This window comes from Centrocercus urophasianus, unplaced genomic scaffold (genome assembly GCF_019232065.1).
Source record: "Centrocercus urophasianus isolate 14NV4802_14NV808 unplaced genomic scaffold, USGS_Curo_1.0 seq_17, whole genome shotgun sequence".
Lineage (NCBI taxonomy): Eukaryota > Metazoa > Chordata > Aves > Galliformes > Phasianidae > Centrocercus > Centrocercus urophasianus.
The window spans coordinates 33,630,573-33,652,763 of record NW_024884722.1 but is presented as its reverse complement, the minus strand read 5'-3'; the positions used below and the strand labels follow the sequence as shown (position 1 = coordinate 33,652,763).

General features: G+C 42.6%; 1 protein-coding gene across 3 annotated transcripts in view; it reads left to right on the top strand.

Moving 5' to 3' along the window:
• The window catches only part of PRKG1 (protein kinase cGMP-dependent 1), a 393,753-nt gene extending 372,863 nt beyond the window's left edge, over positions 1-20,890 (top strand). For all 3 annotated transcript variants that reach the window (XM_042818630.1, XM_042818631.1, XM_042818632.1), the window contains exons 11-18: positions 3,407-3,546; positions 7,635-7,724; positions 9,179-9,320; positions 11,449-11,612; positions 12,454-12,576; positions 12,674-12,736; positions 13,709-13,775; positions 16,876-20,890. In XM_042818630.1, the coding sequence (XP_042674564.1) occupies positions 3,407-3,546; positions 7,635-7,724; positions 9,179-9,320; positions 11,449-11,612; positions 12,454-12,576; positions 12,674-12,736; positions 13,709-13,775; positions 16,876-16,974 (888 nt within the window). In that variant the 3' untranslated portion in view covers positions 16,975-20,890. The remainder of the gene's footprint in view (positions 1-3,406; positions 3,547-7,634; positions 7,725-9,178; positions 9,321-11,448; positions 11,613-12,453; positions 12,577-12,673; positions 12,737-13,708; positions 13,776-16,875) is intronic.
• Positions 20,891-22,191: the final 1,301 nt, after the last annotated feature.

The window sequence follows — 22,191 nt, the reverse complement described above, 5'->3', positions numbered from 1 at the left end:
CTTTGATATTTAAGATGTTTCTTAAGTTGTGTCAGCGCTGATCTCCCTGGTGTGTAGCAAAAATGGCTCCTCTGCAAGCTGCCGGCCTTGGAAAACTGCATGCTTTTCCTCTTCTCTTAAGCATTTAGGAGATTCTTGTGGTGGGTTTGTTTGGAAGGCTGAGCTTCCTGCCTGGCATATCCAGCTCCTTCTGAGATGGGAGACAAAATCTTTGTGGTTTTGTGGCTTCATATGCAATCATTCTTTATTACATTTGAAGGACAGGGTGTTCTTAGCCCGTTCTCAGCATCTCAACATGAATCTTCTCTTTTGAAGTAAAAAATCCAGGTAGCTTCTGGATTTTTTTTCTACTTTTGAAATGAGATTAAGGTTAGACACGTGTTGTTTTTTGTTTTTTGTTTTTTGTTTTTTTTTCTATAAACTATCAGGAGCTTAATATTAAATGTTACTGTTTATTGGAATAATAAAAATGACGTGGAGATCACCAGCTTTACACTGCAAAGACATCATCACAGTTTTCACATTCAGCAGTAGCAGCAGAAACCCCAAACCAAGGGGGAGAATAAGACGTGTTGAAGAAGGAGAAGTCTGCAGGATTCGTTGTCCATGTGGACAATGAGCTCAGAGAAATACATAGGAAAAAGATGATCCAAAATTTAAGCCTTAGATTGAGTACCTCAGTGGAATGTTTCAGTGCATCAGCACATTTAATGCAAATTAATCCCCCCATGCTCTCAAATTCTTGTAAATCCTCTGCATTATCAAGCACATCATGAGTAGCAATGGAAAATTTATCCAATTCTCCTGTGGCAAAAGGTCAGAGTCTTGTATTAGCTAATTGTGGTTGCACGTTTGTTCTATATTTAAACATTTATGGCAATGATGACATTGTAAATACTGAATACAAATGCTGCCTTTTGCTTCCCTATAGTAATTTCTTTCCCTGTACTTCTTTTGGACATACACAAGCATCCTGAAAAAACAGGATTTTTTTTTTAATTATTTCTTTTTTTTTTTTTTTAAGGAAGAAATAGCAGTCAAAACCTATGGTATTGAAATGATACAGCAGAAATGGACAAATTGAGATTGGTTCATCCTACCCTTTGTTCTATAATTTTGGAATGCAGCGATCTGAGACTCCACTCGGTTGTCACATTTATTTTTAACACTGACGTCTAATAAAGATTAACATTAGAGAACTAGGGATTTGTGTTCTGAGTAAGTTTAGAAGTGCTAAATATAATTTTATTAACAGTGCTTCCTGTTCAGATTGCCTGAGAAGTGTTCAAATCTGCTAGCAGAGCTACTTTCTTGGCTCTCGTGTTCACTTATTGCTTGTCCCTGGACAACCTAACTGTGAAAAATAGGTGCTAAAAGAAAACAGATCTGATCTGTAACACATGATATGAATTTGCATGGTCTCTTGCTTGAAATAATTTTGTTGGCATTTGATTCACTTCTTTGGGTGGGTGAATCTGAAGGGAAGTCCAGCAATCAAAACTGCCATCAAAAGCAAGAAGGGTTTTTCCAGAAATACATTTTTGATCATAATAAAAATTTTTTTTTTTTTGCAAGATTTGATAAATTGCAGTCAGCATAAGTTGTTCCTTACTTCATTATCATTTCTTTCTGTGTCACCTCACTAATCTTCCTACTTCCATCAAACATCCTGCTTTGATTTAGATCTATGTCAAATAACTTTATTCAAACAGTTGTACTGAAGTTCATATGGCATTTATTCAAAATGAAAGAAACTAAGAAAAAGCCTCCACCCCAAACCAAAACCATTTTTGTCATCTTCCGTCTGCAGTAAATGCAGAATTTCATTCTGCTTTGACCTCTGGTCAAAATGCATCGTTGTACAGCAGAGCATCGTTGTACAGCATCAGTTCAATGAATAACCAGAGAACTCAGTAAATAACCTCAGAGATGAAGGAAAATGTTTTTCTTTATTTTATGTGGATTGTTTAGGCCTTGGTACCCTGTCTCCATGACGATTAAATGGTGATCACAGACTTCATGCAAAGATAATGAGTCTGAGTCTCTGTGTGAAATGCAGAATTATGCCTTTGGAAAAACAAGTTTTAAATGGGACTGAAAATACTTGTGGCTGCAGGGAAAATGAATCTTCACAAATCTGAGGACAGAAACCCCGAGTGGTTTTGAAATGGATAAATACGTGCATATGTATGTACATACATACTTATTAACATGCATACTTGAGCACACCAGTATTGTGCCTAGAGCAGCGAATACAGACCTGCCAGTCAGATCCTGCAAGAGCAGGGTGCTTTTCCGAGTGCAGTAGCAAAGCTGCAAAAATTGAGATGTCCACAGGTGTTCTGGGAAAGCTGTGAGACGTCAGGAAGTTCATTCCGTCTTCTTTCCTGACTCGATTCAATTCTACAGTCCTAAACTGTGTCATGCAAACTACATGTCGTGAAGTTGTGCAGCTTCGTTTCTAGCGAGCAGTAACAAGGTCTGTGGTGGTGATGTGAGCTAACTAAGAGGCTTCATAGGCCAGTAATGAGATTCTCTCTTGTTTGCTAGTGTGGAGAGGCAGGGGCAGCTGGGGGTTACAGAAAGGGTCTGCAGCAGAGGGCGGTGGGCATGGAATGGGCTGTGCAGGGTAGTGGGCGCAGCCCTGAGTGCCGGAGCTCAGGGAGTGCAGGAGTGCTGCTCTCAGACGTAGGGTTAGGGTGGTGCTGTGTGGAGCCCAGAACTGAACTTGATAGTCCTTGGAGGTTTCTGCCAACTTGAGATATTCTATGATTCAGCGACAAGAGGAGATGTCCAGAATGGAAAGGATGACTCAGTTGTCATTCTTTCGGGGATTCCTACCTGTTGCTCAGAGCTGGGAATGTCTTGAGACTCAGAAGTTACCAGGGTAACACTGGTGAACAAGCAAACAGCTTCCCTTCAGCCTCATCTCTGGAATTTGGGCTAAAAATAAGTGGCTGAGGCTTAAGGTTAAAAGTAAAGATGTGACAAAGCAGTGCAGTTATAAAGCCAGCTCTACTCATCTTTTAAAAACATCCAAGGACTGCCTTTCCCAATCAGAGGCAGTGCATGTGTTACTACTTATAGGAGACTTCATGAAAGCTGTACATTAGCTAGAAACATCTTTTGACTGGAGAGTAATGCTGATAGTAGTGTTTTCCCTTCAACAATGAGTTTTGGAAATGGCCTTTCAACTTAACAGCATACCCTCATAGCAATCAGCATTACCTGGGTTGAGTAGCAGTGGTTTGAGAAATCTGGCTTTACAGCCAAGCTCTTGTTCAACTACATGGTGCTTTCCAAGGAGGAAATTTGGTTTTAAACTTTTCTGAAGGTAGGGTGGTGGGCCCATGCTGCTAGCTTAGGACCCTGCTTCTAACCAGCGTATTTGCCTTCTTTACCCAAGGTCCAGTTGAAAAGTGAAGAGACGAAGACGTTTGCGATGAAAATCCTGAAGAAACGTCACATAGTGGACACGAGGCAGCAGGAGCACATCCGCTCGGAGAAGCAGATCATGCAGAGTGCGCACTCAGACTTCATTGTGAGGTACTGTCCATCTATCCATGCTGGAGCACAGCCACAGAAGCTGATCAAATCCCATAGGAGTAACCTATGCACCATTAAAAGGACACTTCAGCCCTAGCTTCCTGCTAGTGACTGCAAATGCAGTTCATAGAATAAGGTCCAGGCTCATAGGGAATGGGGAACTTCTTCCCAAACCTAAACTAAACCTGTGCCTTAACTGGTTTGCTTGGGCTCTTGCTGATATGGCTGTGTGGCTTCTGGAGCAAACCCACCAGCAGCACAGAGCATGGGCAGAGTTTGCTGCTGGCGGTGTGTGATGCTCTGTGTAGGCATAAACACCGCAACTCAGGGTTTGCCCTGCTCAATAAGCATTTTCCTCTTCATTCTCAATTTTCATGGCACAAAAAGGAAGCTGGAAAGCAGGGTTTAATGTTTGGAGATCCTGCGCTGTCATGTGAATAAATAGCTGTACTTCTCTTTAGGGCATACTAGCTCATTAGCTTCAATTCAGGATCCATTGACTCATCATGAGTAAATGTGCTAAAATCATATGCCTCCTGAAAACTTAAACAAATGCAATTCTTCAGTGAATAAAAACAGGTGCCAGTCATTTTTATTTGTTTTTACCCTAGCAGCTGAGTATTCTGATGCTTTAAGATTATGACTATCTGTAATCAGGAAGCAGAGACAGTTTCTTATGTTTTAGGTCAGGATCAGAACCCTGGGTGGTCAGAATCTCTTACGAAGTAACGCATCTCCCTAAACTGGTGCTATCTAACAGGAAGACATCTTGTTTAATCCAAGGATGCTTCAGGATGCCTGAAGCCTTTGACTTTTGCTGGAGGAGATAGATCCCTCTCCCAAAAAGAGGTCCAGAGAGGCATACTAACTCAGGATGGAAACCAGACCCTGTGACAGACTGCAAGGGCAAGTGTGTGGCAGAGCCGGCCACCCATCAGCTGCTAAGGGGGTATTTCCTACACATGCAGAACTGCTGCAAGCATTGGCTAAAAGCCTGCCTGATCCCTGGGATTCCCCAGAAGCCCAGGCTTCACCTATGTGTGATTCATTGGTGACAACTGCACGCTGACATCGTACCCAGCTGCAGTTTCCTTCACACTGTAACATTCGATTCACAAACACGTTCCCGTTACCTAGGCTAGAGCCAAATATACCTTGCAGGCTATTTCAGCAAATAGATCTGTTTTCTGAAGCTGAGCTGGCTTAGTATGTCGATGTAAAGGGAGGTGAAACACACAGGCAGCAGACTGGAGGGATATCTTGACACCATTTCCAAAATACCCGTTCCTAAATAAAAGGCTGAGCCTACAGACATTTGCTGATAGAGCCACTATGTTCATGGCTAATAAGATAAATACACCAGAGTTTCTTCATTCTCACTTTTTTTTTACTCTTATTTTACTCAATAGGCAAGTGGAAAAAAAGGATGCAGTAGCCACAGGTCTAGGGCAGAGTGCTGAGAAACAGTGATGCAATGAATGATACCAAATTTTTTCCTGTTCCAAACTAAGCCCAAAAAGGGAAAAGGTTACAAGAAGGCAGGGTGAAAGAACAACCTTTTCCTCTGTTTCATGGCCTCGCAGTTTCAATCAAATCAAAACCCAGCTTTTAGCATTATGCAGCCTTCCCAACATTCCTCCAACTTCAGTTAACTGCTGCTGCTGTGTCCAGTCATTCATTCATATGTGTCTCTTGTGCCAGTCTGAACCTATAACATCACTATATATATATTGATATGGTATACTTTATATAATTTTACTTGCACAGACGTAAAATGACTGTGAAACACCACTCACAAAGCAGGCGATTCAGATGAAGGCAGTGTCCCCAAACTCAGTCTACTCTTTTCTTTCCATATCGTGCACTAATTCCTGTTCTTTATAGTAACAAGCCTCTTCTAGATGCTTTTAATACCCCTTGGAAATCCTGCACTGGCATGGGACTTAAGCCATAAAGCCCAACTTACTGCATAGGCTGGAAACTAGAAAATCTTCACTGATTTATCAAACTCTCCTTTTCCCCATTGCTTGCAGCTCCAAAGGGATTTGTTATTGTCTCCTAGTTTGTGTCCTAAATTTATTCATAGCTTGTTTATACCCTTTTTTGGGCCAGGGCTGTAGCTGAGCTAATTTTTTTTCTGGGTACTGCAAAAAAATGTACCATTTTGGTAGACTAATTGTGTTTTGAGATGTTGGGTGAAAGGTGGATTTGAAATGATCTTGAAACAAGGACACAGTCACTGGGATATCAGGATGAGGAAGACAACATTACTGAAATAATATTTTCCTATTTCGTCATTAAGCTGTTTGTGAAAAGTCTTGGAAAAGTATTTTATTAAAGTGATTTAAATGCATTAAACCAGGCAAGATGGCAGAAGAGGCCAAACAGCCCTCAATAAAACTTACTGATACTGAAACTGAGAGCTTTACAGACCAAAACACAGTGTGTGGATTTGGTGAAGGGGTAAAGCCCCTTTACAGAACAAAACACTGTGTGGATTTGGTGAAGTGTTAAGCCACAGATGCCTGCAGGAGTTCTACAAATATTTAGATGAGTAAGAAAATGAATAAAGGAATGAGTTCCAGTATTGTGACATCTCAGACATCCGACTGCTTGATCTGCTGAAATACTGTGGTTTCCTACTTCACATTGTACATTCCATGTGTAAACTTCGTGCTCCTATCAAAGTCAGTAAACAACATTTGATTGGCCAGATTTGATGCCCTTAATGTTTTCAGGAAAGTAGTTTTTCTGTAGAGTTGCCTTAGCTAGAGAAAGTAGTGCCTTATTTCAGTGGCTTTTAAACTAACAAACTATCTAAAATATTCAGTTATTCGTAATCCGTAAATTGCATGGAATGGTCAGCTAGTTTGTTTCAGCATTTCTGGGACAGATACCTGGGGTTTTAGGTTCTAGGTGTCAACATGGGTAATATCACAGTAAAAGAATCTCTGAAACACAGGTTCAGTCTTCTTCCATTAAATTTTCTTTGGGCCACAAATAGTATATTTTAGGTACAGAATATTTCACAACTAGATAAGCACTGAGTGCATTCAGTGATTTGCCTTTTTTTTCCTGTAACCACTAATGCACATGAAGGCAATGCAGATTAGGATTGATCCAGGCAGCAGCATTAGACCCTGTCCTAATCAGCACATACCCAAAGCCTTGCCTACATCACTTTCTTAATTGTTTTTTTAACCTCTGGATTATCACATAGACCCATTACAAAATGTTTAACTGTATTTATCACTAACTTAAAAGACCTGATAGATTCCCCTCCCCTGCCAAAGCCTTTTCTCCTTCTTCTCCTGTCCTCCTGCAGGTCTTTGAGATACTGCTGCTAACCTCAGAGCTCTGGGGGGGAGAACTAGTTTGATATTAAAATTTAATAAAGCAGCTGACGAGGACTTCCACATTGTACTCATTTCCACAGTTTTCTAGTTGTGTTGTTTAAACCATCACATTAAACACAGAGCTGAGATTTCGCTGTATGCTTTGGATGACAGTTGAGAAGGAGGATGGGTTTATGAATGTGTCTTTAGGCAAGTTTTCCTCCACATTGAGGCCATGGGAGGAAGAGAAAGAGCTCTTTTAGATACCTAAAAGTCAGCAGTTCTGTTTAGTTGATCAGCTCAGTGGTTTTAAGGTCTGAAATGAAAAGTCAGACAGCACTTCCTTGAAATGGTTAAAGACAGCAGATCTACAGCTGTAGCTGTAGCGTGAAGAAAAAGATTACATAGACATAACTAAAGTGGTAGGGAAACTTTCAAGAGAATCTGGAAAGCCAAGTGTCAGGTTATGCCATTAGAAATGTCAGACTTGATTTAGTACTCAGAACAATGATGACCTCTCCTTTTGCTGCAATATACTTCATTCAAACGCTCATCCTTCTCTGCTGAATTATTTCCCTCATGATGCAAAGGACTGATGAGGACTGAACTGACCTCCCTAAGCACAGCAGCAGCTCTGTAAGATCCCCCTCATTCTTGTGCTTCCTGACATGAAGCACATGGTTTGTGAGAAGTGGGAATGATTGGTGTTTGACTTTTATTGTGAATTTTCTATTATTTTCTTGTTCCCCATAGGCTCTACAGGACGTTCAAGGACAGCAAGTACCTGTACATGTTGATGGAAGCCTGTCTAGGTGGAGAGCTCTGGACAATTCTCAGGGACAGGTGAGTTTTAAGCAATTGTTGTTATGACAAGTGGAACATTTTTTAATATGCCTTTAGATAACCAGGAGCCTTTATCCTTCATGGGCAAAACCTGGGTCTTACCATTCTGGGTTTAATTTACGTCCCCCAGAAGGTGAAGAAATGATGTTCTCCTATGCAGTTAACTAGAGTCAAAGGGAATCCAGTTACTACTGAGAATACACTTGGAACTGATTTAGGTAGTCACCAGCATGGGAGCTAAGATCATATATTGAAGCTATAGCTGTGCACCATGGGGTTGGGACACAAAACTGCCATGGAATGTCTGAAAGCATGTAACAAAATACCATGTCGCAGTGCACAAGCAAATGTGGTGCTGGTATTTCCTGACCCCAGAGGATTTGAGCTTGTGGAGTTCTGGTTTGGATGTGTGTGTGGAGGGAAGAGGGAGGTGGCTGTGCAGTATGTGTGGTACATGACAGCACTGTGGGCACAAATCACATGCGGCCATGTGGTAGAATTTAATTGGAACACAGTTTAGTTTCATTTGAAAAGCAAAGGAAATGCATTGTAAAGATTGATGAGAAAGCAAATATAAAATTCCTTTTAATTAATTATCCATAATGAATTTTTATAACTCTTTCCTTTTCCTAACACCATCTCTGGACCATTAAAATGAGCTACTCTGCAAAGTTAGCAAGTGCTGGAATGTATTCTTCATCTTTGTCAGAGCCTGGTAATTCCACCTTGAATTCTCTCAGCTATAAATTGTGGTTCTGCTGCCATCTAGCTTAGAGCTGCCTTTGAGTTCAGCCACCAGCTCAAGGCAGGCAATGGAATGTTGTGCTTCTGAAAACTCCTTGCAAACTGTACTGAAACCAGCATCTGAGAATGCACCTTATGCTGAATTTATGATTAACACTTACCAACAACTGTGTTTTTTCTGTCTTTTGTCTCAGTCAGGAATATTATTATGGGAGCTCTTGATTTCCATAGCTCAAAATCCTTTTCTCACTCAAGAGTCAAGATTATTATCCAGAAATAACCTTTTGCCTACAAGATATTTATCTGTAAATTTTATTTTTTACAAAATGTAAAAGAAAACATTTTAAATTCAAATGTTTGATATGATGTGCATATAAATTGATGTGTAAAAGTCAGTGTAGCAGTCACTTTCCATATACTAAGTGATTCTTATGACCTGTATAGATATTTCAGCAGCAGGATGAAGTCTGGTAAATGAAGAGGTTGGGCTGGCCTACTGTATGGTTTTAGGCTGTTCAGAAAAATAAATTTTAAAGGTGAGTTCAGCTATAGGTAGTATAAAAATAGATTAATTACAGGTAGAGTAGCTCACTCCTTGCAAGAATCTAGCCCTGACTTCACTACAATGGCGTTGATAAGGACATATTTTAACAGCTCAGTCTTGCATGTACAAATCTCTTTATTGTCTTTCCCTTTCTTGTTTTACATAGAGGTTCGTTTGAGGATTCAACAACCAGATTTTACACGGCGTGTGTAGTTGAAGCTTTTGCCTATTTGCATTCCAAAGGAATCATTTATAGGGACCTCAAGCCAGAAAACCTCATTCTGGATCATCGAGGTTATGCCAAACTGGTGAGTGCCTTCAATGTCTAGTTTTGGAAAAGAAAAAAAAAAAGAAAAAAGAAATGACTTCCTGAAATAATTCCTGACTTTTTTCTAGTGTTACACAACTAGTATTGTGGGTAAAGAACATAGAATTAGACATAAGGGATCAGAAGAAGAGTCCACCCAGCCCACTGTCCAGTTCCTTAAGGGGCCGCCAGTAGATTTTGAGTTACAGTCAGGGCCAGCATGTCATCACTGATGACATCACTGGGATGTTTTCCCAACCTCCTGCAGACTGAAGCTCAGACTGAGCTGGAGAACACTACTTCTGGCTCTGTAGCCAGAATTCAGCTTGAAATTCAGGGCAGCAATCCTGAAGTGGAAAAGCTTAGAGAAGAGAAACAGAAGAAATCCATCCAGCTATTTTTGAGCTACTGAAAAGCTAAAAAATGTGGGCTTGTATTTGTGAGCTTTATAGGTGTCAAGTGAAAAATATTTTGCAAGCTGTTGTTTCTGGGTGAGTTCCTTTGTGTAAACAAACAAAAAAGTCGTCCTTAACGCAGATTTTAACCATAGCCTTGTTGTGGCACAAAATGGTCTATCATCAGACTTCTTACTTGAGAAAGCAGGTTGTAATTTGTTTTGTCTTTATTTTTAAAAACATGATAACTTCTGCAGGCTACAGAGAGGGGAGAGGAAATAACAGACTTTCACAGAGAGGGTGGTGAGGCACTGGAATAGGTTGCCCAAGGAGGCTGTGGATGCTCCATCCCTGGAGGTATTCAAGGCCAGGCTGGATGTGGCTCTGGGCAGCCTGGTCTGGTGATTGGCAACCCTGCACATAGCAAAGGGTTGAAAATAAATGATCATTGTGGTCCTTTTCAACCCAGGCCATTCTATGATTCTTTGATTCCCTTAGTAAAATGTGCTGCATCACAGGTTTTTTGGAAACCCCCTTTCTAGCTAGGGAAGATCAGGACCCTTGGGAAGCTATCAGTGAAGGATGCAGCCCTAAAAAATCTGCGTCCCAGAGGAGCTGATGCCCTTCCTGAGGGTCTCAGTGGGGCAACATCTCTGCCTCTTAGGCTGGAGTCTCTTCCCTCCCTTTGGAAACTTGGACTTGTGCTCCCAGGGAGCAGTAAGTCAGACCATCACCACTGTGGGCCTTTATGGCCCAGTAGCAGCCAGCATGTGTCACTGTGACCCTCAGCTTTACGAGTGACAGCAGAGTTTGTCCTCTGCAGCATTCCAACGACGGTTCTCGTGAGGTGGGTTAGGTACCAGACTGTCCTTTTCTCCACCCCGGGAGGATCTAGCCCAGGAACTGCTAGTCCCATCACCGTCCCTTAGCTCCTTAGACATTTTGATCTTCTTGGTTGCATCCGTGATAAGCAGGGAAGTCTCTCGGATCCCGCAGCATGACTGATCCTGGTTCTTGTGGGATTGTCACTGTTTAGGATGGCAATTTAGGATGCAAGTGCAGGAAGATGTAGGAGCATTTCAGCCATCAAAGGACAGCAGAGTGTGCTACAGACCACAGCTCTGGGCAAGCACAGTACCAGGGCAGGGGAGGGCAGAGCTATAAATACACTAAGCCTATTAACCTGTGTTCTGCTCAGGCCCCAAAGGATGGCTTTGGTTCCCTATATAATCTCATTTTACGTGATTGCCTGTAGCATGCTATGCTGTGCTATAGGTTGTAAGCTGAGCCCACCAGTGCACTGCAGTGTTTTCAGATGAGTTGATTTTACTACACCACTCTTTGATGAGAAGAGAAACCTGAACTTTTCACTGGAAATTTCAGAAAGTATTTAGCCAAAACAGTTCTTTGCACAGGGACTTTAAAAAAAAAAAAAAAAAAAAAAAAAAAAAAAAAGTCAACCCAAGCTTACGTGAGTTACAGCTCCAAGAAGTGCTCATCATTGTCATTTGTTCTTCTTCCCTCACAAGGATCTTCTCTTGGCATAATGAAGGGTAAATCATCAAAAAGGTCAATGCAGTTGTCTGGTTCTTGAACAGCCCACAGTGTTTTGGTTGCAATAATACTCCCACAAGGAAATCTTCCTTCTGCTTTGCTTCACTTCAAGAGAAACCGAGCACATGGCTGAAATTCCTCCTCTTGCTCAGCTCTGATGCTATTCTCCTACATTTGCAGGTTGATTTTGGCTTTGCAAAGAAAATAGGATTTGGAAAGAAAACATGGACTTTTTGTGGAACTCCAGAGTACGTAGCCCCCGAGATCATCCTGAACAAAGGTCACGATATTTCAGCAGACTACTGGTCACTGGGAATCCTAATGTATGAACTCCTGACTGGCAGGTATGGGCATCAGAGATGGCGTAGCTGCTGAAAAAGGATCCAAATATTTCTGCCATTGTCACCCTGATTAGATGACAGGAAAGATTCAGAGCAGGCGCATGCTACAATGGCACAGTGAAACTTCAGTGTTGTGCTGCTGAACCTTATAATGAATTTTTCTTTTTAAGTCAGTCTCCATGCAGATTTCTCAAAAGGCAACGTATGAGCAGGCGTTTTAGGAAGTATGTGTGAAATGATACTGTATTCTACCCTAATTTTTGTTACTGAGCTCCTGTAAAATGAAAATGAGCTGAACATGATGGGGAAAAGGTATATAATTCAACTATGGAGAGAAAAAGCATGTATATGGTAGCAGCCCAAATCAAGCAAACTCTAGCATCCACTTTTAACTACTTACTGCTCTTCTTCACTGAACTTGTCCCTTTTCTGTTAAACCATTGGAAGCCTAATTAATCCACACTGAAAGCATGTCACAACATGAAATAGAATATAAGGCAGCAAGCACATCTTGGCTCCTTGTTCCTTAGGCTGCTGGGACACAGGCTGTCTTGGAGACAAGACATTTGGCATATATTGCTCAAGGAAATATGACTTTACTCTTTGGTACTTCCTTTCAGCCAGCATCACTTCAATCCAGGCTATAGCAGAGCCTCTTGGATGTGGAATTGTCATAATCCATTGCTAGTTGACATCTAACTTTCCTCAATTCACAGTTCCACAGTAGGATACTGGGTTTTGCTTGGTGTTTGTTTTTTGTTCGTCCGTTTCCTTCTTTAATCAAGCTTCAGTGCTGTTCTAAAGACAAATTTTTAATCTTTTTTTTTTTCTTTTCCCTCTGAAGTCCCCCTTTCTCAGGCCCAGACCCTATGAAGACCTATAACATAATATTAAGGGGAATTGATATGATTGAATTTCCAAAGAAGATTGCCAAAAATGCTGCTAATTTAATTAAAAAACTATGCAGGTAAATGCATGAAATATAATAACTTTTCTCTTATTTGTAAAGAAATGAGTTGTTGGAAGGATTAAGAAAGTAACCTAACTTGTTATTTATGTTATAGGGACAATCCATCAGAAAGATTAGGGAACTTGAAAAATGGAGTGAAAGATATCCAAAAGCACAAGTAAGTGAATTCCCAGCCATCCAACATTTTAACCCCCAGAAACACACATTTCAAGCTCTTTCATTTTCAGCAAAACCCACATTTCTTAAGGTCCTTTGACCTTCCCCTCCTATTTTAAAGTCTAACTGAATTTGTGTTGGATGTTTTTTTCCCTGTATTTTGGTATAGATTCCAGCCTTGCCTATGACCAAAACGCACTGCACATTGACCATTATACTTGAATTACTTGAATGCAGAAACATGTTTGGAAACAATCCAACTCTGCCACTGCCTGCTTGCGTTTCTTTGGTTTGCTGAATAATTTCCCAAAGTTTCCCTCCTCCCAAAACAAACTTAATTTCCACCCGTAACATTAATTCATCAAAGCTTTTGGTCTGACAGGAGAGGGTTCTTAAGTTATATTTCATAAGCTCTATTTTGCCACAGAAATTTGTTGCAGAGTTTTCACTCTATTTGAAAGGAAAAAACAAGTTAGGGACCACCACAGAGTTGGGTTACCTCAACCATCCGTGCTCATCCTTCTCTGCTTCCATCCCCAAAGCAACAGAAGTGCATTGGATGGACATTTTGGGGGTAGACTCAACTCACAACTCAGCTCAGAGCTCACCATTCAGCCCACACTGTATTAGGCCATTAGCCCATTAGACATTAGTGTCTGACTATATGGGAGGGATTGACCATACAGGAAGGAAAGAGCAGCTGCAAGGACACCTGCAGTGAGGAGCAGTTTTCTTCTGAGCACTGATAATTTGTACTTGCTGTGGTGTCCCCACTAGCTTGCGACACAATCCATTTTCAGCCAAGAAAATGTATACAGACATGATTGCAAAAATGATAAGGGCTAATTAGGGAGTTTGAAGAAGATGGCTGCAGGAGTTAAAAGCTACAGTTTAAGCAATTTAAATTTCACAGTCTGATATTTTAACCACATTTCTAACTTCCCGACCTGCTTTATTCTTCTCTCCATTACAGATGGTTTGAAGGCTTTAACTGGGAAGGGTTACGAAAAGGGACACTGACACCTCCTATAATACCAAGTGTAAGTTTTACTGCTTTTTTCTAGTTCCCAGCCAATATATCTCTGTAACATGAATTTTGTGAGCTTTGGACACTAGTATACTATAGTGAAGTGGTGACAGCACGTGGTTTATTTCATCTGAGTGTGCTTGTTGAACAAAATAAAGCAAAACCCGATTTAAGAAGTCAAATCAGATACACTTCCACTTATACTTTGTCTCCTGGCAGTTTCTTCCAGCAGATGGCTTTTTAGGGACATAACTGTGATGAAATCCTCATGGCTGCCTGGGCAGAATCACTCACTACTACATGGTTTTCTCTTTTTCACCTGCTGCGCATGTTTCTTCATCCACTTTGCACATTCCAGCAGGGAGCTGCTACTTTCACCCCTTTTCTCAGATGTGTCCTCCTTTTTCTCCTTTACTCTTTTTTTTTTTTTTTTGATGGGCAAGTGGGATTGTATGCCATCTCCCTTTCTTTTGCATTAACCTTTCCTTCTTCTTTTCTTTTGTGCTTGTTACCCTTTTTTTCCATGTCCTACATGAAAAGCCCTGTTACTGACTGGTTTATGTTTAACTGGGAGCAGACTCAGAGGTACAGCTCTACTCGTTTTCCTTTGCAGCAGAGCTCTTCCTTTGATGTCTTTGTGAGCTCTTTACCCACAAAGCCCACTGCAAAGGGAAACCAAACAGGATTAGCTGATAGAAATTACCTTGGCCCCTTCTGTTTGGCAGCCTCTCCTCCTTGTTTCAACTTAATCTCTTTCTCTCCATGCCTCTCCCAATGGATCAACGAGAGAATGACATTAGCAATCGTGTTTAATTGCACCCCTTTGCTCAGTCTGCCCGTGGTCCAGTACCTCCTGCAGCAGCAGCAGGAATGGCTCCAGAGTTGAATCCGCCATCCCAAAGTTCTCCTAATGTCTAGGAAAGAGCAAAGGGGTTTTGTGTCTCCCCTTTTCCCTATGGGCTACCAAAGTCACTGGCAGCCAGCAGAAGAAATGCCTAAGGGAGAATCCCCAAACAGCTTGTAGATGTTCTGTAAATCAAAACTGCATTTTTTTTTCTTTAAGCTGATTTGTAATGACTGTTAGTTTTCCAATAACTTGTTTGCCACATTTCAAGTCAGGCAATGAAATCAGGTTTATTTCTTTATATTAATTTCAGTTCCTGATTTACCCATGTATTGTGCAGGATGCTAGCATAGATGCAAACGCCCAGGGAAGTTTTTGTAATTCTTTTAGCGGGTTTTCAGTTTAGCAAGAGCATTTACAATGCTGCTTTTACCCAGTGCATGTGTCAACCCTGCAGGTCTACCCCTCCGACCGAACAACCAGCAGTGGTGACTTTAGTAGTACCTGGTATCCATGAGCATAAATGGCTCCATGTCACAGCTCCACCACCAGAAGTGGTCTCTGTCCCTTTGGCACTGCTGAGAGGAAGGCCGTTCTCTGGTGTTTTTTGCAGGAAGTTACACTTCAGCTAGAAACAACATGATGTCAGGAAAGGATTGTGTGAGTGCCAACACTCTTTGTTAGGATTATTTCTTGGCATCCTCTCCAAAATGTACTTCCATTACTAAGTGAACCTTACTGACATTTTTCCAGCCCTGAAGCTGTCAGTCCCACTCAGCTTGATTTTCCACTGCCAGCTCAGCTTCTGTGGCACAAGTCCCAACTTTCAGTAAGGACCATATCTGGAAAGCCACCCAAAACATGAATCTCTGGGAGAAGAAATCAGTTTTTCCTTCCATCAGTGCACCTTCCCTCCTTAGCTGGGAAGGAGTCAGGACAGCTAAACATGGAGACTAGCTTTTTTTGTTGTTACTATTTATTTCAGAAATAGGCCTCTTACAGCTCCTTAACTCTTAGTACTACTAGTAAAGCAGTCAAAAGCTCTTTAGCCCTCACTCCATGGGGTTTTAGGATCGAACTCAGTTTACAGCCTGCTGCTGCAAAGTTGCTTCAGGGAGCAGCTGACCCTTGATACCACAGGTTCAGTCTATCATGACTCTTCCAAAGATGTGCTGTCTTGTATCACAGCTTTTATAGCACAGATCTCTGTGCCATAACTCCTCACAAGATGTTGGTAAGAGACCAGAAGGGTGGTGCCAACACTTGTGCTTTATCCTCTCGGATGGAGATGCTTCTCCCAGAGATAGAACTCACATAGGGATGTGCTGAAAGAAACAGAGACACATGGATCAGCACAAGGGACCATGGAGGAAAGCAGAACTCAGAACTCAACAAGGATGAGAATTGTACGGGTAAGGGTTCTCCAACACGATGGTGCTGTTACCAACAAAGTAAACAGACTTGGATAACTAAAAAAAAGAAAATAAGCATATCCATAATACAGTTGTATTGCTTTTTGTTTCTTTGTTTTCACAATGAGTTGAATATGCAAGGAGCTCCCCAAGACATTTTCAGCAGCTTTTTCCCCAAGACATTTTCAGCAGCTGGTGAATGCAGCTGAGTAGTGAATTATCCAGTATCAAATACACCTCATGGACTGTAGGTTGGCTAAAAAATAAGGTGTTCCCTGCACAGCAGTGCTATATCAAGTGCAGTCCTCTTCAGCCTGCACTGTCTGCTCAAGGTGCTTCTTCAGTATGACGTTGATTATTTTGGCCTTGGAAGCTGCTGGCTTATTTTTTTGTTTTTGTTTTATTTTTTTCCAATTGTTTGGAATACATAATGGTCTCATTGTAAAAAAGTTTAAGTTATCACCATGAAGAGAAAAAAAAAAAAAAAAAATAGCCTAGCTCACATCCTCAAATTCAGGATCCTGGAGGCATAAACTGGGAATTCTGGGCTTTGGGGAAGAAGGGTGTGCCTGGCATTCCAAGTCTTTTCTGCCAACCTTATCTCAATTGGTAGAAAAGTTCTTGAGGCCTCTCGAGGCCCTAGGTCATTCACATCAATAGGAACTTTGCTGGCCTGCTGCAGCTAGAATTTTCTGGTCCACAGCTGTATTTCTGGGACCAGAGCAAATAGAAAGAGTAAAAAAAACCCCACTGAATACTTTTGAATGATTGCTGTTGTGAGATGAAGAGATCTGTAGAGGTTCCCAAAGACAGCTCTGATGACGGTCCCCATCTCTTTTGCTCTGTCCTTTCCACAGGTTGCATCTCCAACAGACACAAGCAATTTCGACAGCTTCCCTGAGGACAACGATGAACCACCTCCTGATGACAACTCAGGATGGGACATAGATTTTTAATGTATTTCTCTTACCTGCTTCTGCCTTGCTGAAGACAGCTTTCTGGGACATGGCTGCCAGCGAAACTGAAAGAACCGGGGAGGATTCGTGCTCGGGGTCACCATGATGCCTTGATTGATGCTGCTACAGTAACTACAGTGGCATTAGGACTTATTGCTTAGATGACAATAGTGCTCTTCATGTTTTATGTTCAGACTTAATCTAGCAGTTGACATGGTGGTCCTGACGCAAAGCCTTTCACCAGTAGAGAAATATGTTTTTTATCACCGCAACGATCTTGCTACGCTCCAATTACAAATGTTGAAAGATTCATAGTGTAAGACACAATTAATTCTAGCTGCGAGGTACTGGCTTTATCAGTAGGATCAGTAGTAATTTATTAAGTGCTGTAGCTAAATACAGTACAGGATTTGGGCTTCTCTCACACTCAACTCGGTAGGTCTTCCACTGTTGGCCAGTCCAGGAACAAAGGAGGACCACAACAGTGCTGGTCAAAGAGTTCATGTCAAAGCAGTGGTACAGTTTGTCCTTTTTCTTTCCAAGCAGTATTTCACGACAAGACTGAATGTTACTCTTCGTCTTTCTTTCTGAGATTTTTTTTTTAACCTGGTGAAACAAAAGCACAACTGCTCTAGATCCTGTTGAGGCAGATATGGGTCGCTTCTCTCATACAGCCGAGAACATAACGTAACATGACGTTTGTGTTTTTTTCCTTTCCTTTGGTAGAAATACGTAAGTGCGTGAAAAAAGAAATCATAACATTCTCAGTTTCACATATAAAACAGTGCTTAAATAATGGTCCTATAGTAAAACGACAGCAGCCAACCAGTCTTATCAGTGAGCTATTAGGCATAAAACTAAGCTTAACTTGTAACTTCCAGAACCCAAAGGAGAAATGTAAGGCCCATAATGCATTTTATAGGTGCTATGTACATCCCTCATCTGTGAATATACCGATTCAGTCAGCCACCCTTTCAGAAATATGTAGCAAGAGGCATCATTCTCCATCATTCTCTCAGAACAGATGAGTTTATGTCTCCGTGTCTGCATCTCTTCCATGTTAATTACAAAGCCGATGAAGACAACAGAATATGTGATGGAGGGCCAGTTTGCTTGCTCTGTTTTTAAATTGCCCTTAAAAATGTAATCCTAATGCCTCATTGAACTAAATCAGAAGGACTTACGCAGGAAAGTCAGTTGAATAACACGGAAACCTGATATTTCTTGTGTTTGTGTGACATTTACTGGCCTGCCTTATCTCCAGCACACCATGTCCCCAGCGACCATGTTTAAGGCCTGGGGATGGCCAAAGCTCAGTTGACTCGTATGAAAAAAGAGAGGAGGAAAGGATGATGGTGTGTATGCATCTTCCCCTGGCTTCCACAACTTTTCCTTTGCTTTAGTGAAGCCTCTTCTCATTTATACAGGCATAACAAGGGAATCCTGTTCTATATGCCTACTTGTGTAGTACTTGGGACATGAAGCGTATCCCTTTGTACCAACAAGAAACATCAGATTTCCATCTCTCTAACGGACCTCTCAATTAGCAAACGCTGCCCCATTTGATCTCAAGAGCTGTTACATACACTGGCAGTCAAAAGATCAACTTTTGCTAACCAATGTTCAGAAAAAATTATTTCTCCAGTGCTGAATCTTTTCCATGTTCCTATTGAAAGCGACCCACTTAATAGAGCATGTTAAAAAGATGTTTCCTCCGCTTCTTTTAGAGCACCCGCAGTGTCTGCTGTTTTTCAGCAGCCTACAGAGCTCGCTTGTCATGGGCCCCTTCAGACCCAGTCCGTTGGCTGAATTTTCTCCATAGTTGTGCAGAAGGGAAGGGCAACGACATCCGCTCTTGGACACCAGGTTATTCCTGTGCTCGCTCATCTCACGCAGCAGTACGTTAAGATTTGTTTGCCTTGAAAACTGTAGGGTAAAGACAGTCACTGCATCTACCAGGTATTTCCTGTATAGGACTAGCTCTTACTTTTCCACAGAAAGGTTGAAAACACTGAAAGCAAACGCTGAACACTGGGGCTAAAATACTCACCCATTATCCAAGCAGACGGGCAGATGGGCAATGGCCGCACTATGGCTGAGTTGTTAACCCACCTCCTTCCAGATTTTCACTCAATGCTGTGCGTGCCATGGAGGAGAAAAGTTGGAGCATCTTTTGGCTTTCTGCAGAACAGACAGGCTAGGCTGCCTCAGTGTGTAACTGAGCAGCAGAGGTTCAGTTGCCTTTGAGCAAAGGATGGCCAGGAGCGCCGCAGCTCTCGGTGCAACTCCTATCCTTATGGGAAGAAAGGTTTCAAGGGGCTGATGCATTGTTTTCTTCCTTCCTGCCTATTTTCCTTGTGCCACACACGAGACCTGAATCGTGTGGCATGCACTGTACTGAAAATAGATTTATTTTGGTATCAGACACCTCACTCAACTTCTTCCATCACCTCTACTCGGCACCCTTTAAACAACAAACTTAGCATATGTATATTATAGACGCCTTCATTTATAAGTAATATATTTGAGTTGCAAAATATATATATATATATATATTCACAACTGATTGCCTCTGTGTTCCCACTTACTGTCCTTTCTTCTTTGTCTCCTTTTTTGATATATGGGACGGCGGTGTATTTACGTAAGGGGATATCAGCTCCCGTATTTAAAGCAAGTGTATTACGGTCGGTGTCATAAGAGACAGATGATCTGTAGCTTCTTACAGTGCTGCATTATTCATAGCAAACTCTAATTTAACAACAGGACCACAAGCAAATATTTCTGTAAATAGATATTTTCGTGTTGATATTTTGTGGTACTCATATAACTTTTTATTTAGAGTTCCATGGCATTACTTCTTCATTTTCTTATTTGTAATGTAATGTTTTTAGATCCAAGTAGACTTGAATTAATGTCATAATTGTCAGTATTATTAAACTTTATGTCGACTGTACTGTTACTCATCGTCCCATAGGTTTAGAACACGATAGCTATCTGGCATTGTTGCAAGTGCCTTAAATCCATGGCATCCTATAACAAAATACAAATTTGGTGTTATGCTGCATGACAAAGACAAACACACCTCAAAATGTTGTCCTTTCTTAGCTTGCTGCGTTTTACAGTTCTTTCTGCTGACAATTTATAAGCCTTTATTATATGATATTGATGAACTACAGAAATGATGAAGTCGTTCTCTTATTTCTGTTAAATGTACCAGAGCTGTGTATCTGTTAATGAGATACAGAGTCATTTCTGTGAAATGTATAAATGTATGTGCGGGTCAAATTAATATATGACATCCTATCAGTCTGTACACAGGTATTCCTGTTCCGCTATGCTGTGCAGCTCCAGCCCATCGTGCAGTCCAGCTCCCATCATCTTTTATAAACCCACACTCAATATCCTGCCCAGAAAAAAAAAGATGAGCACCTGAATGCAACTTGCCACCAAGTCTCTGTCATGAAACCAAATGCCCCTACAAAAGCAAATGCCCCCCTGGGGGACGCAGCACCACAGAGCTGCCCAGAGCCTCCTCACTTCTCCCAGCAGCCCAGCGGGTGCTGTGCTGAGACATGGGCAGCTCCAGGCATTAGCAGCCAAAGGGAAATGTCATTCGGAGTTGTCTCGTCCTGAGTCCAATCCATGCTGTTCTGACACTGGTCCTTTATTTTTGTGTTCTTATTTCTCTGGTTTTTGTATTATGATGGATTCTACATAAAAGAGTTTTTTGTTTGTCAGGAAAAAAAAGGTCTGTCATTCAACGGTTGTTGACCAGTTGCACTCTTTTGATGTAGATTTAAGAACTTTTTTCATGAACTTAACCGCTTTTGTTTTGCTCTGTATTTTCCCTGCAGCTGTAATTGCTGAGTGCCTGTTGTATACTTTATAGAGTTGAAATAAAAATAATTACTTTTGAGCAGCGCGTTGACATCTGTCTTCAGCAGGAGTCAGCTTGGGGCTGGTTCTGCTGTTCGGTTGGGTTATTTTACCCTGCTTTGTGGTGATCTGCAGTAGGAGATAGTTAACCAAGCAAAGTGTGGTGTGACACTGCAGGAAGCTGTGGTTGCCGTGGTCAGTAGGCAGTGGCCATGGGCACCCCAATGGGCAGGCGGGGGTCCTGCATCACACATCATGGGCATCTCCAGCCCACATTACTCCATGATCACACTGAGCAATAAGCATCTTTACAGCACGTTTGATCTTCAGGGGTGAACAGTACACCCAGTGTTTTATGTGCTGCCATCAGCAGCAGGGCATGAAGAGCACAGAGACCCGATGCCAGTTGTGATCAACACCTACACCAGAGTGGCTCACAAGTGATGCTGCCTCTGTCCCTGCTGTCATGCAGGATGAATGATGGGAGAGGGGAAGGCAAAAAGCTGGCACTTTGCAAGGATACAGGGCTGGTCCCCTCCTTCTGAGCGGAATGCATTGGGGTCGGCGTAAGTGTGGCAATGGCGTGTAATGCTTGCTAGCAGCTGCAGCAGACACCAGGTTTTGGCCCAGTGGGACGTGATGGTGATGGGCTTGATCCCCCCAGGGTCTGCTCAGACCACGAGCACAGCTGGGGCTGCGTTTTCCCCCAGAACATTCAATTTAAAAAATAAAAGGGGGAAAAAAAAAAAAAGAAAGAAAGAAAGAAAGGAGGAGCACGACGCTACGGGCGCGCGTGGCCAACGGAGTTCTTCTCGCCGCCGTTCCCCGTCGTGGCCGCCAGGGGGCGCAATGGCGCAGCCGCGCCGTCGGGGGGCCCCGAGGGCGAGGGGCGGGGGGAGCCGCGCCCCTTTGATCTCCGCGCATCAAAGGCACAGCCTGGCCCGGCCCCGCTCCCCCCGCCGCGGCGCGGTCCCCCCCGGCCGAGGTCAGCCGAGTGCACGGGGGGGCTCCGACGGGGCGGGCTCTCTTCCAGCCCCCCCAAACTCCGCGGGGCCGGGGGTGCTGAGTGGCCCCTTCCTGCGGGTCTGCGCTGGCGCCAGGAAGGGAGCGCGGCGGAGCTGCCGCCGCCGTTGCGAAATCCCCTCCCTCGGGGGGGGGGGAACAGCGGCACAGCCCCCCGGGGCCCTTTGAAATCCCATCCCTCCTCCCCGAAGGGCGGGCGCAGGAGGCAGCCCCCCGGGTATAAAGAGGCGGCGGCGGGCAGGTAGTGCTGCTCGGGGGCAGGGAGCGCAGCTCGGAGTTACGGACGGGACGGGGCGGACGGGTCGGGACGGACGGGCG